At 38.6% G+C, this 19,876-nt stretch overlaps 1 protein-coding gene across 1 annotated transcript in view; it reads right to left on the bottom strand.

The window, feature by feature from the left end:
• Positions 1-4,274: 4,274 nt before the first annotated feature.
• LOC149083302 (uncharacterized) overlaps positions 4,275-19,876 on the bottom strand; it is a 58,886-nt gene continuing 43,284 nt past the window's right edge. The window contains exons 5-8 of the mRNA XM_089236538.1: positions 16,799-16,902; positions 16,428-16,699; positions 16,180-16,343; positions 4,275-4,865 (exon numbers count right to left, since the gene is read on the bottom strand). Coding sequence (XP_089092664.1) covers positions 4,701-4,865; positions 16,180-16,343; positions 16,428-16,699; positions 16,799-16,902 — 705 coding nt within the window. The 3' untranslated portion in view covers positions 4,275-4,700. The remainder of the gene's footprint in view (positions 4,866-16,179; positions 16,344-16,427; positions 16,700-16,798; positions 16,903-19,876) is intronic.

The following is a 19,876-nucleotide window of genomic DNA, read 5'->3' as shown; positions in this document are numbered from 1 at the left end:
TCGGTGACAGTTCGACGGACCACTTACATCCGTGATTTTTAAAATTTTTGCCTTCCATTTCACCCTTGTCTCAACGTTTACCCCGCAGAATACCTCAAGTAGCCCTTCAAAGCACTGAACAAATCAATATAGACAGCTCGCCTCTTGTAAAGGTTTGTGACTACCCTGGAAGCTGCGACTAACATTTTGAGAAACACTGATTTGCAGTAAACGGGTATTAATTCAAACCTCCTACGTGAATATCTTTAAGGTTTGCGACGTACATAAATAATTTTAATTCTCTTAAATTTTCAAGTTTGTACGAGGACCACCTGTTCCTCGTACAGACCCATCGCGAATAGGTCGAGTATTTTTTCTCATTAAACTCGAATAATTATGGTGTATCGGTTTTCACGAATATCGGAAATGTCGAATGTTTTCACGTTCCCGTGCGACTTGGTTATATCCGGGCTCGACTGTTTATGCATGACATCACTGGATTTGTTGGTTATACATATTGATGATACATTTATTTCATTATCATCCGAGATGGTTACAAGCGAGCCAATACATAACGTGAGGTGTAAAATCTTTTATCAAACATTGCTTCATCACCAATGTTTGATAAAAGAGTTGCGCTGATGCACTTTTCCATCCTGCACTGTGACGTATTAACTCTTCAAAAACCTGTTCTTTCTCCTCTCACTTGCCACTCCCTTCTCTCTCTGGGGAGAAAAAAAAAGATTCTCTTTTCCGCGCGGTGTGTATATCTTGGATTAAAAAAAACTTGTGTTTTCAACATTAAATGTGATAGAAAATCGGGAAGTAACTAGGCTGGGACAACTGGGGCACTGTGTCCCAGGGCTCCGAGCTAAATACAGCCCACAAATATTTACACTAACCAGGGGCCTGTCCATCCAAATTTTATAAAAGAAATTTTATCAAACTTTTATAGTGTAATACCGGCCTTAGGGTGGAACGAAAAAAGGTGTTTTTTCACTTTTTTTGGAAATTGATGTTGCCTTAGTATTCAAAAGATGCCTTTCAAGGTTTTAAGACGTTATACCAAAATCTAGGAAAATATTTTAATATCTTGAGGTTCCTCACGGACCCTAAAGGTCGAACAAAAAGACTTCTCCAAGTGCACATTATAAAAATCTTTTTAAACATTATATATATATTTATATACATTATAAACATTATTTATATAAAGGGTATATATTAATAAACTCTTTTTGTGGGGGTGGGGACAAAACTATAACCATGTTCCAAATTATAAAAACAAAAAAAATCATAGTTTGACGATATGTGTGTCAGGAGAATGCCTCTATTGCTTCCTCTGTTATTATCACACTGTTATTACATTTCACTTTTTTGCGAAATAGTCAATTTTTCTTCAAACGATGGAACAGTACTCCTTGATTTTATTCTGGCTTGAATGAAGCCTTCACGACTCTCGGTTGTTGATACAGCAAGAGATGCTTCAGTTACGAGTCGTACGCACCGTTCAACTGCTTGTGTGTGACAAGGAAAACTCGGTATAGATGGAAAAGCAGGTTCAGAGGGTGGGTCCAGTTCCTGATTTTTTATAATAGGTGGTTCAGTCACTCGCACTTGATCACATGCAATTAGTTCCGAATAGTGCTTAGCAGAAAAGTTTATTTTCGGAACATGGAATGTACGGATTTCTGCTCCTGATAATAATTCATTTCTAATTTTCAGAATTCTCTTGATTCCCAGTTCTTTGCCCGTACTATTTCCACAAGATATCTCTGATCTGCACTTAAATCACTGTTGTCACTGTCCATTATCGGAAGGTTATTAGAGATTGGTTTAAATTTCACAATAGGCAATCTCTCACAATTTCCCAAACTTTTTGCGATATCACCTTGAAGCCCGTGTGGACTGATGGAACATCCATCTAGATGCTTCACAAGATGTCTTAGAGGTAACTCATTGAAGTGAAAAAGACAAATAATTGCAAGGGATGGCCTATTTCTTTCTCTATTAATCTGATAACACCATTTATATAACCAGTATTGGTAACAGTTCCGTCGCATCCGATCGCCATCAATTTTTTTTGTTTAAAAATCTTGCTTCAAAAAGTCTAGGATTGATGACTTTATGTCCCTTGCTCTACTGCTTCTTGGAGTTCTGTGACCGAAATAAATTGACCCGGGTTCCTGCAATATAGTTATGTGTTCTTCAGATATGGTTCTTCTACGGAAAGAATCACCTTCTTTGACATTAGCTAAAGTTTTGTCTTTTCGACCATCTAAATATATTCCTCGCACATTTGTTCTAGGAATTTTATCTTGCACAAAAGAATTCTCTATGATGCTCTTTCACGCCTTATTTTTATCCGGTCTATTGTCATATTTGGCTTCTCTTTCGTCAATAACCCAACATCTTCCAGCACAGCATTCGCAATAATTGCAGCTGATCGATCAGACACACTAGTTCTATCACAAGCAAAAGCAACATTTGGTACTTTAGTTCTCATCTGTGAGAATGATGGTAGAACTTCAAAAACAAATGAAGTGCTTGCTTCGACACCGATTGATGGACCAGCTTCAGGTACTGGTAGATGGAAATGCTAACTTCAACGGTAAGCTGTCCTCAGAATCGTTGTATATAGATGAGCTTTCAGTAGTTGATGAACTAGTTTCCGCCGTTTCTTCTTGAGATGACTTCATACGGGATACCATTTTCATTTTCCTTTGTGCATTGTTTTTCAATTTCTTCGTTGTTAGTTCATTACTCGACCAATCGCCATCTTGCGGTACTTCTTTGATCTTGCAAGAAATCTAGCTCTACATTTGGGACCTTTCACAACTTATCACACTGACAGTCTTCATATTTGTGTTTTCATGTTCATATGAATATTGTGTTTTGATTTGTGCTTATGCGAATATTGTGCTTTGATTAATTTTCTTCCATGAAGTATGAAAATACAGTGTCTTCCATGTGATTGTTTTTTGTAAACCGTGCATAATGGTTTTATTTTTTTCAAAAAAAAAAAAATCAAAAAAAAAAATTGATGTCAAATGTCACTGCGGTCAGTGAACCGCAAGATGGCTGAGTTGAAAGATTTAGTTATTTAACAAAAAACAAAACTAGAGAGCGTTGTGGCGTAATCGTAAACGGATAAGAATAGCATATGTGATAGCGACAACGGTTGTTGTGTACTGATAAGGCGCGAAGCCACGTTTATTCTGTTTCTGCATGTATTGTCATGTTTTGCCTTTATGCGTAAAATAAATGTTGTAAAAAATGATCTCGGCGCTTTTATGTGGTTTACCCCTAGACAGACCCACATATATGTAAAATTTGGCGAAGATCTATCCAAAATTGTAGATTTGTACAAAGACACATAAACACACAGAAAATCAATTTTATATATAGGGCGGATATTATCGCGACCACTCAATTATTACTCATGATTCCTTGCGAAAGACTAATATAAAAAGTGTTTCCCGCTTTAGGATGAATATTTTAGATAGTTATAACGCTTTGAATTTTGTAAAGCCGGGTTTTCCTAGGAGCAGGTTTTCTATGGTGCGCGCAGCGTGAAAACGCTGATAGGTAAAAAAACCTGATATTTCATGTTTTTAACCAATCAGCATTTTCGCGCTGCACCCGGCGCTGAAATTCTACTTCTAGGAAAACCCGGCTGAACGGTCGGTTACGTGCCAAATAACCACCGAATGTTAAATTTTTTTCATCTCGTTAGATGCCAAGTTCGATCGTCTTCTTTCACGGTTGGCACTTTCTGTCTTCGTGAAGAGTGTGTGTAATGCCCCCCATAACCTTTTTAGTACATAATAATCCGCCCACTATGTTTGAAAATTTATTACGAGGATTGTGAAGTGTTAGCCAAATGAGATCTATTTGAAAAATTGTTTACCCAAAATCAACTCCCTTTTTGCCAAAATGTGGTAATTTGTCTCTTTCACTATCAAGTCAAATATTTTGAGGGAAGGTTCGTACAGTGCATAGTGTACTTACGATAAAAAAACTAAACGATAGTTTTTTTTACGTTGACGTTTAAAAACGATTACACGTTGATCAATAAAACAGGAAAATATTTTTTGACTAATTTTAAACTATTATCGAAACTGTTACACTAAATACTTCAATGAAGGATGTAAAAAAATGGTAAATCGACGAAGGTGACTGGTGGAAACAGTAAAATAATTTTATTACACAACTCAGTCTGTAGTAAATTATTCATGGCGATAGACCGGAGCTGTGCTTGATGTGAAAGAAAGAATTTCTAGATATTGCGAAGATAATAAGATAAATAACAATCTCATAATATTTTATGTAATGCATGAAATTTATTTCACGGTGGTGTGCTGATAATAAATACATATTGATACATGATTGTACTGACACATACACGTTTAAAGAATGTTAAATACTGGAAAAAAATTTCAAGACAAAAGAAAACAGCATTTTTAACAGCATTATGAACCTGAGCAAAAATTGTTGCATCAGGTTCAAAGATTGTCAATGACTTGCCAATTTGGCATACTCTTGATTCGAACCGTCTTGCACAACAACCTTTTGCTGATGCATAAGCAATTAATGGGGGAAAGATTGAATTGTAGAATGATCCAATAAAGTTTTTTTTCTCTTTTTTTTTATTCACGCTATGAATGTCTCTTGCCTACCAGCAGGCAATAATGATGATAAAAACTAAGCATTTTTTTCCTTGGTCATCCGTATCGGTAGAGAATGGTGTCGATCCAACTGCGATATGCTGCCAGATTTACATAGATTCCGGGTACTCCTGGCTGACCGCAACCAATGCCCCACGAAACTATGCCAGCAACCTTCCAGGTTCCCCGTGCCTCGCATACCAAGGGGCTGCCACCGTCTCCCTATTATTGAAAGAAAACACATTTCATTATTTATTTATAATAATCATTTCTTTTATTACAATTTTAAAAATTATGGCAAGTTCAATAATCATAAACTGAAAAATAATCATTATACAAATACAACAGGCAAATTGCCCAACGAGGTGGCTGACCTAAGAACATCATGGATCCCGAGCCATTTTTTGGAGGCCCTACCTACTACTGCTACACCACACATGCACCCCGCGGAACCCCCAACGGATCGGTACATGCGGGAATGTGCGTGTAGTGAAACCTGACGAAGTTTTTTTGTTTCTCTGTAATGCTTGTTATGTGTAGTGCTGCCATCTGCTACCAGTTTTTCAAACTATGAGTGAAGTATTATGACTGAATGATTTTTCGTTGTAGGACTGTTGCTCTCTGTGGCGAGACTTTTTAACGGGGAGATCGGCTCGCATTTGCGCCTTGAAGTTGGGAACCACAGAAAACCAACTTCAGCCAACCACCACTGTGGGGTTCGAACCCGGATCCTCGCATCGCGAGTCCGTCACTATAACCACTCGACCACCACAGCAGCCTACTTTGAGGAGCAATGATCAGGAATTGAAATTAATCAATATATTCTATATACAGGGCGCATGACATTTTGCTGGCATTTAAAAAAAAAATTTATTTGATTTTTAATGGATTTTTCTCCCAACCAAATACAATGTTAAGTCAATGGAAGCAACTTCTCTCTTCCACGAGAGGGAAATTGTCAGTAACGCGTCTTTACAGAGAAAAAAACATACAGGGAAGGAAAAATATTAGATACGCATTTAAAGTGCTTAATAATTTTGATTGAATTCAAAAAAATTCTTGGTAATACAGTATTTGTTTATTACTATTTTGAACTCGCCCACACCTAAATTAGAGCAATGTATGCTTGCAGATTTTTTGCACAATGCAAGCCCGCCTGAACTTGTTTAAACAGTTTTCGTTCGTTTTTTTACTGAAGTAGAAAAAAATTCATCTCGCTCTTTCCTAGTGCCGTCTTACGCATGGGCCCACCCGCACACGGCCCGGGGGCCTCACATGCAGAGGTGGCCGTAATGATATTGAGATATCGTTAAGATTTTCGAGATTAAGCATGCAAATTGCTAAGCAATAACAGGGCCGCAACTAGGGGAGAGCAGTCATGTCTGGTGCCCTGGACAGGGGGGAAGGGGGCGCAAATTTCAACCTTCAACCTCTCCTTCAATATTAAAAGGAGGCACTAAAATGCGTGCTTTCCCCGACTGACCAATCATCTAGTTGCATCACTAAGCAACCATTTCTAGTTAGGTAGGGAGGTATTAGAAGAATCAATTTGTCCGGGTACCCAAATTTCTCTTAGGACGGCTCTGCTCTTCCCTCCAAGTACGGCAGTGCCGCGAGATATGTTAGGGATTATGTTGAAGACAGTGAGGCTGTGATTCCCGAATGGTGAGCCACATCATCTTGAGATGCCATTGCTATTTGTACCGCAAATATTCTGCTGATAGTTTTATTGAAAACCGTCTTATTACTATACATAGGCGTACGCAAGATTTTCTCGAGGGTTGGGGTCGGGGTTTCAATTTCTTTTTCTGATGGGGTAGCAGGTCCGTCATTTCAACTTTTTCCGGGAGGGAGGGGGGCAAAGAACATATACTCTTTCTAGTGCATTTTTTTAAGCCGGGGTGGGGCTTCTCCGGACCCCTTAAAATGACAGGACTGGGGATTTACGTTTTTTTCTGCAAAATAACACTATAATCTCGGCTCTAGGAGGGGGGGGGCGTATTACACCACTCCTTTGTGTACGCGAATGTTGCTACATGAAATAATATAGTAATTTAATACCCAGACTATTTCAGTGAGCCGTTGCACGCAGTTTGGTTCCAAAATAGTAACGGAAATAGTATACGAATTCGACCGTCTCAGATAATACGATACCTTGGTGTGTACTTTGATAGTAAATTGAACTTTATGGCGCACATCCAAAAACAGGTCGACAAAGTAAATGGCACACTGCAATTACTGCGTAGATTGGCCGGATCGAAATGGGGAATGCAGCGAGCCTTTCGCAACATCTTGTATAAGACTATTGTACAAAGGCAACTTTCATACGGATGCGCCACTTGGTATCAGCACCCAACTCAAAAACAAAAGAGAGCTCTGGATATCGCACAGCGTCCCTTTCTTCTATATGTTACAGGAGCATACGTTACAACCGCGAACGAAGTTCTGTATGTGGCTACAGGCAACCCTGCTTTGAGTATTTACATGGAGTACGAGGCTCTTAATACCAGACTGCTACATCTTGAAAAGGACATAATATTGGACGAGCAGAGAATTTCGTCAAACCAATTTGAGCAGCGACATAAGCAATGGCTGTTTCACCCAAGCAGAGATCTCACCAAGTCTCAAATAATGCCATTTGGTATTGATAATATAGATTCCTTGGGCTCTAAGAAAATATTCACTGATGGCTCTAAAACAGAAACGGCTACTGGCTGCGCGTATGTGGTACTAGCGGAAGATGGTTCAATAGAGGAGCAATGGAGTCGAAGGTTAGCTAAAGAGAATAGCGTATTCCAAGCCGAGATTTTTGCGATAATCAATGCTGTTAAACGTGCGGAAGGGATGCTTTGTCCAGTAACAATCTTGACAGATAGCGCATCTGGCCTCCTAGCCATACAAGATCGTCGTTCACCTAACCCTGACGTACGAAGTATTCGTCTTATCCTACGCGCTTACGACAACATAAGGTTAGTCTGTGTCAAAGCGCACGTAGGTATTGCTGGAAATGAAAAAGCGGATCAACTTGCCAAGGAAGCGACAACATTGAAAGACTTCGTTGTTCTACCTTGGCGGAGGAGTCATGTCCGCAATATCTTGAAAGACAGAATGCTTCATCTTTGGCAAGTTGAATGCAACAAGAACTCAACGAAAGACGCCTACAAGATACAACGTCGAGTGGCTTTGCGCAAGTGTGTATGGCCACGAACAAAAACAATCCTTTTAACTGAGCATGGTCCATTTCCGACATACTTGCAGCGCTTTGGACGATCATCTCACAATGCTTGTAAGTGTGGTGCTACGGGCTCGCTATGGCATTACGTTTGCCAATGTCCACACACATTAGCGTTTCATTTTGGTCAGATGTCACAAAGTCAGATGACGGCATTCAAAAGAAGAATACTAAAAAGTCTGATGAACTTCTCACGCATTCAAAATTTGATTCAATTTTTAGACCGTGACCTATATTTGCTGCACGACAAGAAGGGTGGACTACGGAAGAAGCAGGATGAATTTCAGCCTTCCAGACCAGTAAAGCTGATACCAGGGAGAGTCTACAACTTGCGGCCACGTAGGGGTACTGGAAATTCACGAAACTGATGCGTCGTTGAACGGCGAACTTTATTGGAGAAACTATAAACACTTAACATGTTAACGTGGTGAATCAATGCCACCCATAATCCAGCTAGCCAGCCGATGTAGCTTCGGGAATGATGAAAATCTCCTAATTGCTCAGGAGAATTAAGACGTAGGATGCTTATGGAACAGGAATATGTGCCTAGAATGAGCAAAAACATCTGGGTGTCCGAACATTGGCTGACTTGGACACTTGGACAAGGGCATGTGACACAAACATGACATCGATTCGTCGTTGTACGGCCTACACGACTACTGAAATCCAACGAACGCGGACGGACCGCCACCAACGGAATTTGATTATCGAGTCCGGACGTGCCCCAAGGACGCTATAATATCAATTTCGATTCTTAGATCATGATTTATCATAATTATTTCGTTGATTTATACTCCTGTAATTGGACTTGTTATTCTGTTATACAAATTTATATAGATATATATAAATATTTAATAAAATTCCGGATGCACCCATCTTTCGGGAACGCTTTGATATCTCCTTGAGATGGGAAGCGGGGTGTGTCCGGTCCTTCAATGTTCAATCCCCCCCCCCCCCCGCCCAGTCACTTAAAAAATTGTATTATTGGTATAGAGGGGAGGGTGAAGGAGGACATTCGCCCCCCCCCCCCCACCGTTCACAACAACCCTCTGTGGTCCCCCAACTCCGTTCGAGTGGCCTGTATCCTCTTATGATGAAAGTGTCACGAGATCAATTTTGAGTGCCGTGACGTACTTTCATATTGAATTCCAAACATTTATTAGGAGAATGACGCATGGTATTCATAGGCAATCTAATGGCAAACCGTATTGTAATTAGAAGTCCATTACTTTCATATATATGCACACTCATTATAGTAGATCAGTCGGCTCATTCATTGACGCTGGGAAGGCATTGCCCCAACCCCGTATCTCTATCCATGTTTGCGGCAAAACGCGACATGCCGTTTGAGAATCACATCTTTATAACAGTTTCCAATATATTTTAATCGCCAACATATTTCTCGGCTTCGTTCTACCCTGGGGTGCTTAGGAATCACAGCCCTGCTACACGTGTAAATATGCCTCATATAATTTTATGCAAAAAATATCTACCCTCTTCTGTCACTATAATTATTCAGTATTAATTATTCACTATGGTTTAGGTCAGTGTTTCCCAAAGTGGGCAATATCGCGCCTTGGTGGGCGATGATAGCTACGGATTTAACACCGGATTCTATAGGTTGACTTGAGTTGGGGGTAATGAGAGGAAAAAAATTCGCATGAAGGGGACGATGGAACATAAAGTTTGGGAAACTATGGTTTAGGCCAGTGGTCGGCAAACTCATTAGTCAACAGAGCCAAATATCAACAGTAAACAACGATTGAAATTTGTTTTGAGTGCCAAATTTTTCAAACTTAAACTATATAGGTAGGTACATTGTTATTAACGTAATTAAGGTACAGGGCCGGACTTGGGCAGGTGCGAAGGGTGCGGCCGCATCGGGTTGCTAACTTTTTGGGGCAGCTTAGCAAAGCAATAACTTAGAATTCAATCCAAGATAGATACAGATAGATAGTTGTGCTCGGTTTGAAAGAAAAGAAAGAAAATCCAAGATAGATTGATGACCGCTAACGCCCAGAGCTGTTGTGCAAGACAACTTCCTCTCTTCACCTCCTAGGAGGCTAATCCAAGATAGAGAACCTTTAAGGTTGAGGGCCTGGGTAGATAATCGGTTTTCTAGCCCTGAGAGTCCCAAATCTTCAAGTGCCTGGGGTCTTGCAATTTTTCACTGCGAAGCGGACACTTTTGTCCATATTTATTGCCAAATTTTATTTCTTTATGCCTACGTAGCAGTTTTACAGTCGTTCTCGGGCGCTACAGTGCCCACGGACATCCTAGAGTATTGGAAAACGACTGTTCAGAGGGGTCGCAATTTTTTTTGCACCGGGTCACAAAATACTTAAGCCCGTCCCTGTTGAGGTACTCCTCAGCTGGCCTTTCTAAAAACGTCCTCGATTTGATTGAGGTACATTCGCTGAGGTCGATCACTTCCAACTCTCCCATCCACATTCGTCTTGTATAATTGTTTCGTCTATCTCCTCTTGTTTTCATCCTCTCTTATATATCCAAACCATCTCAACATGCCTTTTTCAATCCTCTAAACTTCTTTCACTCCACAACGCTCCCTAAAATTAACTTAATAAACTGTACTAAAAGTTTATTAAGTTATTATTTTACTTGTTGTCTTACGGATATCTGGCTCCCTTCTCTGGGAAATGTGCAGAAGACGGGTTCGCTGTAAGCTCGTCCAACGAGATGTTAGCCTTTGACCTTTAAAGACCGGACACACCTCGCTTCCCATCTCGGAGAGATATCGAAGCTTTCCCGAAGGGTGGGTGTATCCGGAAAGTTTTATTAAAAACAATGTAACATGACCACCTCAGACGAAGGCAGCAAAAAATAAGGTAAATTACATAAAAATTTATCGTCAACTTGAAGTCATATCAAGTTGTCCATCATCGTTGATAAATCAACGCCAATGGGCAATCAAAATCATAAACGGGATTATACTTTAAGATGGTGGTGTATAGTCGTTCCATCCCATAAGAATCTAGTAATCGTCAATTGATCGAATGATTGCCTCGGAATATAAAATTTCGAATCACGGTGAATTAGTCGCAGATCGTCTAAGCCACAAGTCGTTACAGGAACCGTCACTGGAATCGTGACCGGGTGAACTAAGATAAGCACAATTCATTATTGCCGAGCAAATCACGCTTAATTCGCTCTTGCCATCAATGATTTGATTTATCTCCTCCTTGCAGTTGAACTTGCTTCGGTTTTCCATTCAGCGTTTACTTCTGTCGACGCCGACGTGGTCGAAGACCATATTTCCTCTTAAGATTAATCCGTGGGGCTCTTGCCCGTTTGAACTCGTCATCGCTCCCACCGCTCAGACGCGCACTGCCAGTCTTCTTAGCATGTATGCGGTGTAAGTTGTTATCGAGGAACAATATAATCCACCGCACCCGAGCAAGACTCATAAAAGCTATGGTAGGTGAAAAAATATGTCCTATAATATGTCCTTATAGAAATTTCCCGCTTAAAACGTTTTCCCGCTGGTAGCGTTTTTTAGTTGCGGTTTTTGAAAAACGTTATAAGCGGATCATTATAAGATCGACTGTATACGAAAACATCAATGAAATGCTTTCATAAAAATGTCAAACTAGCAGAACTAGGTAAGTTTACATTGCAATTTTTGATTCATACATGATCTCGAAGTTGTTTTGAAATGCGCTTTAAACGTAAAAAAATCTGATAGTGACAGTCCTAATCACTTATTCGTTACTTATTCCATGTATGTGAGGATATTTCGAATTCGTAAAAGAGGAAGTCAATTTGTTTTAGTATACTAAAACTCTACGTAGCTATTCTACATATTTTATTATTTCGTGTGTGTTCACTTCTTCACTCAATATGTTCCCATGCATACAGATATTTATTAGTAGTTAACCTGTAGTAATTCCTCATGCACAAATTATTCGAACATTAATTTCTGATAATATCAGTCTTAGTGCAGAGCAATCTGATGACCGATTGCGTCTGTATGTGGGAAGTTCATTACTTGAATTAATCAGATGAAAAGTGGAGCTTCTAATGAATGAAATTAATCTCAAACCATTCCTTGATTTTAAAGTGGGGGGGGGGGTGTGCAACAAGAGTAACACATATTTTGAAGTGGGGCAACGAAGAATCTAAAATGTGCTTCATTCGCAACGTTGGGAAAATTGTATGATGAAGAATCAAGCAACACAATTAAATATTGCCATAAGCCGAGATTACACTATAAAAGTTTCATAAACGTTTATTTCTAAAACTTGGATAATTTAACCAATAAAGTTATCGGTTACATTCGAGAAAATAACAGTATTGGTTGAATTTTTCAAGTTTTATAAATGAAATTTTGTGAAAGTTCTTTCATAAAACTTGCAAATGCAGCCAATAAGCATATCGGTTAAATTGGAGCGAGTGTAACCATTGGTTGCTCATTGGTTGGGTTTTTCATATATATTTTATCAAATTTTTATACTGTAATCCCAGCCTAACACTAACTTCCATACATTAAATGTGATTTTTATATGTTTTACTACTTTCTGTGAAAATTATTTTGAATATGATGCCTGTGGCAATTTTCTACAAATCTTATTAATTTTTTTGAATAAATATGCAAAACTTTTGTAATTTGAGGCGGTGTGTTTTTTCTTTTCCTCCTTGTTTTATTCTGAAGTTTTCAGTTCAACTATAAGCGCTGCAGAAAAAGTAATGTTTATATTTCATCTTATACAGATTCTATTAATTTTTGTCTAGCTTTGCAAAAAAATTATTTTATATTTACAGTGCCCCCCCCCCCCTCCCCGTATTCGCGGTTTTTTTCCTTTATTGGAAATTCTTTTTTGGCAACACTCAACAATCGTCACTCACGTGTTTTGCTTACGAAATTTGAGTTATGCGTGTTTAGGATGGCTCATTTTTTTAGTGCTACTGATATGCTTCGAAAAGGCAAAAAAAAAGTATAAACTTTAAAAGAAAAATTAGATATATTAATATATCCAATTTTTCCTGTAAAGTCAATTGACTATGCTTGGCGACAGTAAGTCAATTGATGCTGTGACCCACCATTACGGAATCAACTAACCTACGGTAAGAAAATACCAAGAAAAAGGAATCAGAAATTCGAACAACCGTGGCCGTAGCTGCCTGCATTTTTGTCAGCGAAAACTTTGCATCGCCTACGGGATCCATGTATTCTTCGTACAGAAAATGCTGTACTTTTTTTTTTTTTTTTTGTGGGTATAAACAAGATTGCTACAAAAAAGGTATTCCAATTAATTGTAATATTATAACGGAAAAGGCGAAAAAATTTTACTGTTCCATAAAGAAAAGGGCTGGTGAAACGTCTATTTCATTCCGAATTTTATGCACTTAAAGGGTGGTTTCATAGATATACAGATAGAACCGCTCACATCCCCGGATTGATGCAAAGCAACTTACTTCCATTACCTCAAAAGAGGCAGGGTTTTGTCGGAAAAAGTTAGCAAAGATTTATAGCAGTGGCCCCCCGTGCTCGCAAGTATCGAATCACTCGCATAGTTCTCCCCATGAAGATAGCTATTAACTCGATGTAACAAGCCATTTGACTGAAAGGGATAGCTGAACCCAATGACTAGAGAGAAAAATTGCACGTGCGTGCAGTGGCACATAAGGGCCGAAGACAACAGCCTGGGATTTTAAAAGAAGAGTGGAAAAGACTTGTGGGACAAATAAGAAGTCGTCGTCGGCATGTTTGAGTGGGATTGATTTGAGAATGGTCTAAATAGTTGATGATATGAAGAAGAGAAACGGCAAACAAAAATCGCAATGTTCTTTCAGAAAACATCACCAACAATTGAACCCCTCTTTTACATTCCCTTCTACCTCTGTGCCAGCCTGCTCTTTCTCAGATGTTCAATAAACAAGATGTATAAAAAAACCTATGGTTCGGTTGATCGCGGATTTCCGTATTCGCGGTCACCCCCGGAACGTAAGGCCCCTTTCATACGGAGCGGATGCGATGCCCTTTCACACGAGCACTAAAGATGCGGCATAAAAAAAAAAGAAATTCAGGAGATATCGACTTTGCAAGTAGAAAAAGGATAGGGGTGGAGACTTTCAAAATGTCTGTGCTTAGAAATATTCACATCATAATTCTGTCTTAAGCCCGAATTACACTATAAAAATTTTATAATAATTCTCTTACAAATGCAACCAATAAGCTGATCGGTTGCATTTGCTCGAATGTAACCGATAAATTTATTGGTAGCATTTTTCAAGTTTTATAAACTTACTTTCATACACCTTTTAGAGTGAAAGCCCATCCTTAGATTAGCCATTCTGAAATATAAAATTTCATTTTTTTTTCAGTTTATAGACTGAATATCGAGTAAAATAAGCTTGTAGGTATCGGGGAACAACCAAAAATATTCAAGTGCTTAGGACTTGCAATCGTCTTAATCCGGCCCTGAGTGAACACCGTACGTGGATAACATTGTTTAATAAAAGTATTTTTTTAAACTTTAAAAAAAATTAAAAGATTAAAAATTTAAAAAAAGAAAAAGATTAATAACTTTTAAATTTAATTTAAATATTTTAAAGTATGCAGTCAATTAAATATTCGTAATGAACAGAACGGCTTATAATTTTGGTCCCGTCAGTGGCCGTTGTTGGCAGGTTTTATTGTATAAAATTGTAAACTATGGACAAAAGGCAGTTAAAGTTGCTATATCTCAATCTCAGAAGGAAACAAAGGGATAGGCGTTTGTGGGTACATCATATTTGATGAACAGGGACCCTCATATGGTGTTTTTAAGGGTATTTATGGCAAAATAATTAAAAAAATTCTGTTAAAAAGTAGCCAAAGATGCGAACAAATTCGTTCCGCATCCGCATCGTGTGAATAGCTCCGGATAACCCAATTGTCAAAACTTGTACGTGCAGATGAGGAGCCCGCACTTAGGTTTTGACACATGCTGACGACCGGACTCGCATCCGCTCCGGCCCCTTTCACAAGATATGACAACTTTAACTGTCTTTTGTCCATATTTCACAATTTTATACAATAAAACCTGCGAACAACGGCCACTGACGGGACCAAAATTATAAGCCGTTCTGTAATTCATTACGAATATTTAATTGACTACATACTTTAATAACTTTTAAATTTAATTTAAAAATTTTAATCTTTTTCTTTTTAAATTTTTAAAATTATTAAAAATTATAAATTTTTAAAATTATTAAAAATTATAAATATTTAAAATTATTTTAAATATATTTATTTTTTTATTTTTAATCTTTTTAACTTTTAAAACTAAATACTTTAATTAAACAACGTTATCCACGTACGGCGTTCACTCAGGACCAGATTAAAGACGTTTGAAGGCCCTGAGCACTTGAATAGTTTTGGTGTCCCCCGATTCCTACGAGTATATTTTACTCGATATTGTATCTGTAACCTTAAAAAAAAGTGAAATTTTATATTTCAGAAGTAACTAATCTAAGGATGGGATTTCACTCTAAGAGGTTTATGAAACTGATTTTATAAAACTTGAAAAATGCTACCACTAAATTTATCGGTTACATTCGAGCAAATTTTTTTTTCTTGGAACATCACTGCATGTTTTTGGAATTTTTCTTTCATATTTTCCAAAAAGCCAGATCTTTGATTTCTTTTTATTTAAGTATTTTGAAAATACTTTGATATTTTCTCTCATCGACTACTTGTGAGAATCGAACTGAAGGCATCTTTAAAGCCATATTCTATGGGGCTCCAGATTAAACCACCAAAGAATGGCTCTAGGTTGCCTCTGAATCGGGGGTGAAGGAGAAAAATAATTGCGAAAATTGCAAAAAAAAAAAGTTTTATGCACGAATTTCAAACTAAAGATGAAGGCGTTTCGTCCACATCTTTAGTGCTCGTGTGAAAGGGGCCTAACCCCCCGCGAATATGTGGGGCCGACTGTATTTTTAAAATATTTTTCTGAATCATTCAGAGTAAGGCCGGGATTACACAATTTTGATAAAATCCCTTTTATAAAACTTGAAAAAATCGAGCCAATATATAAAGCTTATAGATTACATACAAATGTAACCCATAATCTTACTGGTTTTATTCTTTAAATTTCATTTTAAGAACTTTTAGAAAACTTGACTTTCGTTACCGGCTGCTCCCTGACAATGCTTTTCAGACATGTTTATCCTTTTACAATGATTTGTCACACCTGTAATGTCGCTAGTATATAGAGAACCCGAGTAGAGCGCCGTGTATTTTTGCCAGTGAATAATAAAAACGAAAATTGAAATGCGAATAACAGCTTGTGAATTACGTACCGTGCACGCGTCTTTTCCGGGTTCCCCTCCAGCGCAGATGAAACCTCTGTGTAGTTGATAATGTGGTCCCAGTCGAGTCTGTTTGAGTCTGTGCTCACAGTCCCTGTGACCAACGATTGGCACATCAACCTCTTTCAGAACACTCTGATATTCACCCTGTTCACCTGAAAAAACCCCATAATGTACATATATGAATGAGGGAAGGGGTTTAGTTGTTTAAAATAGTTAACGTGACGATTTTTACTCACCGAAAGCGTTTTTTCCCCAGCCAGTGACCCAGCATCGTTGACTATCGAACTCTTCACCGATTTCGGGAAGACATGCGGGTGAAATATGAGGCAGGCTCGGATCCACTGGCGAATCCAATCTCAAAAGGGCGATGTCGTTCTGCAGATTTCCGGGGTAAAATTCAGGATGAGCGAGAACTTCTATAACGTATTTCTCAACGTAAGGATAGAATTCATCGTCGCGATGTACATCCCAATCTCCGAGACGGACCTTCAATTCATCGGCTTGATGTCTATTTAGAGCAACGAATATAAACGTATCGTCATTTAATACGATATTGGAAATGTAAAGCTCAATATGAGAAATAATGATCGATCGGAAACACACTTACTTTTTCAAACAGTGAGCAGCTGTGGCTACCCAGGAGCTGGAGATGAGGGTTCCACCGCACACAAATAAATTGTTTCCTGGTCCTACTTTTAGCAATATCGCTGCCTGCAAAGAAAATATCGTCACGATATAAGATCGTATGAAACGTGAAATATCAAATGATAAGAAATAAAAAATAATGACGATTATATGTAATTAGATCCATATATATAATTATAATAAATTAGTAAACTTTCCCCCGCTTTCCTATCGGTCGTAGGTCCTCGGCTGCACCTCCACTACGATTCCAGGACGAAATAACTGGATTTCTAGACTCCCAAAAGAAGAAAACAACACTTTATTTAATTTATTATCCAACACCTCCAACGAAACCGTCCTGTCTCTTCGGTACAAACTTTTACACCAACTCTCTTTTCGAATGTCTCAAAACGTTCTCGTTTCTCTCTCTCGCGACTCCTGTTTCTCCTCGGCCTTTTTCCAACCTCTTTTCTCCTGAACCTTACAAAATTACAAATAATTAGATCAGGGTTTTACAGCCGGTACGGCCACGAAAAGTTTCCTAACAGGAGTCTAAAACATACGTTAGAATTCTAACTAAAAGCATCCACCCTAAAATTAAGACCCTTAAAAATTAAGTAATAAGCGATAAGGTTGGTATTGTTTTGATAATAATAAATTGGTGGTATATATTTCAAACGATCGTTAGACTTGCACTAAGTAATACTGAAAAAGCAAAAATTTGCACCAAACATGCAACGGTGGCAAATAAAGCATAGTAAGCAAACAACGCACCCGGAGAAATCCTAGCTGGGAAAACTAAATCTCATAGTATTGCAGAATCTATTATTTTACTACCATTTTACTGTATGACTGTAAAATGATAGTATTTTTTAGTTTTCAACTATTTGAAAATAGTAAAACTATTTTCAAATAGTTCGAAAAATATAAATAAAATTGAAATTCAGTTTCGAGAAAAATTTTCTCGTCGTATGAAGGATTTATATGAAAATGTAGAATTACAAGATTATATAATATGCCAAAGCCCGAAGTGCTGCCAATTCGTGACGGGGCCGAGATATTCAATACCCTTCCCAGTGAGTATCTCCAGTTCCAAAACGCTTGGGAGTCAGTTCCGCATAAAGAAAGAAAAGTAGCGACTTTGACTGAACGTCTCAGGCTTCACGAACAGAGACTAGAAGAACAGAGATCTTGCAGTTCTGAATCGAGCACTGTAGCATTTATTGCAAAAAATGCTAGTTCAATGGCTGAAAAAAAGCTCGAAACTTCGAAGGTACAAAAGCCGAAGAAGAAACTGGTGAAGTGCTACTCCTATGGCAAAGTCGGTGATGTCAAAAAGAACTGTCGTTCACGTAAGGATATTGAAACTTGTGACCAGAGTTCTTGGGACAAGCATTCATGTCTGTCACAGATGTTAACGAGGGCTGTTGGATGATTGATTCAGGGGATTCTCATCACATATCGACTGGTTCGGACTTCTCATCGTACGCTCCTTTTGATGAGCCAAAACCACTTTGTCTTGGTGATGGAACTTTCATGTATGCTGAAGGATGTGGTACGATTGATGTGGAAATGCTGGTACGTGGGAAGTGGAAACCAGGTCAATTGAAAAGTGCTTGGTATGTCCCTAAATCTAACCACAATCTGTTCTCATCAGGAGGGAATGGCTATGGCCACTAGACCTGATATCGCTTACACACTTGGTGTGTGTTCTCGGGTGTTGGACAAACCTCAAGAGTGTCATTGGAATGTTGTGAAAAAACATTGAAATATCTAAAGGGTACTGTGAAATGGGGAATTTTGTACTCATCTGGTTCCAAAGCTTTAGAAGCATTCAGTGATTCAGATTATGCAAGGGATCCTGTGGCAAGAAGATTGACCTCAGGCATGGTGTTTTTGTGCAGCAATAGCGCAATAACATGGAAAAGTCAACGTCAGAAATGTCTAGCTCTATCTACAGCTGAGGCTGAGTTTGTGGCGGTGAGTCAGGCTACAAAAAAAAAAGAGAAATAGTATGGCTTCATTACTTGTTTCAAGAACTTGGGATTTCAAGTGGTGTCCCTTTAATACAGATTGGCAACCAGAGTGCCATCAGACCCATAAAAACTCCAGAATTTCACAGCAGAACCAAGCACATTGATGTGAGATACAAGTTTATTCGAGAACTGTACCAGAAAGAACAGCTAGATGTGCATAACTGTCTGACTCAAGAGCATGCTGCTGACTTGTTCACTAAGCCTCTTCTTCGTGGCAGGTTTAATCATTTGAAAGAAATGATAGGGATGTGTGAATTGAAGAAGGAAAAACTATGTGCTGCATTGTGTCCTTTTGTATTCATTCAGCACGTTTAATTTTAGGGAGAGTATTGAATATTAAAAAATTACCTACTAAAAAACCGTGACATAGTTTAGTGCTGTATATGTGGCAACACATGTTTTGTTTGCATTCGTTGTTTGATGTTCGTTCAGATCGGATACCATGCTTTGTGTGTCCATTAAACTTTATTTCGTTTCTCTGCTCACTCGTACTTTAATAATCTGAACATGTGGGTAATCCCCTTGAATAATCCCTGCCCAAAGCATGATGCTCTAATGTATGACGGACCGATAGGAGCCAAATCCATTTTTTTTAATCGCTAACGTGGGATACATGTCTATATATGTATAGCAGCTGTACTGGATTAGCTTCTTGTGACGAGATTTGAGAGAAAAAACGATAAAAATATTTACATAAACAGTTTTTTCTGCGAAATTTTGGAGGAAAAACATGATTACAGCATCGTGACTTCGGTGTGATGGGTTCCCATTACTAACGCGGACATATCGCGAAAAAATACGTCAACTTGACGATGATCACGAATGTCTTTTGTTATCGGACTTTGACCAAGGATCACCGGCCATTTCGCGAACTGGCCGACCGATGTTCGGATTTCGGGCAGTGGCCGAGACAATATATAACAAGATTGACCAATTCGCGAAGTGTCCGGCCCCGTCGTGAATTGACCAATTAAGTGATCGATTAAGTAAAGCAATACACACAAACGGCTAGAAGTACGCTAAAA

This window comes from Pholcus phalangioides, unplaced genomic scaffold (assembly GCF_987345545.1).
Source record: "Pholcus phalangioides strain wild (caught in Gottingen) unplaced genomic scaffold, Ppha-v1.0 ptg000009l_1, whole genome shotgun sequence".
In the NCBI taxonomy this organism is placed as follows: Eukaryota; Metazoa; Arthropoda; class Arachnida; order Araneae; family Pholcidae; genus Pholcus; species Pholcus phalangioides.
The sequence above is the reverse complement of the archived record's forward strand: the minus strand, read 5'-3'. Positions and strand labels throughout refer to the sequence as shown.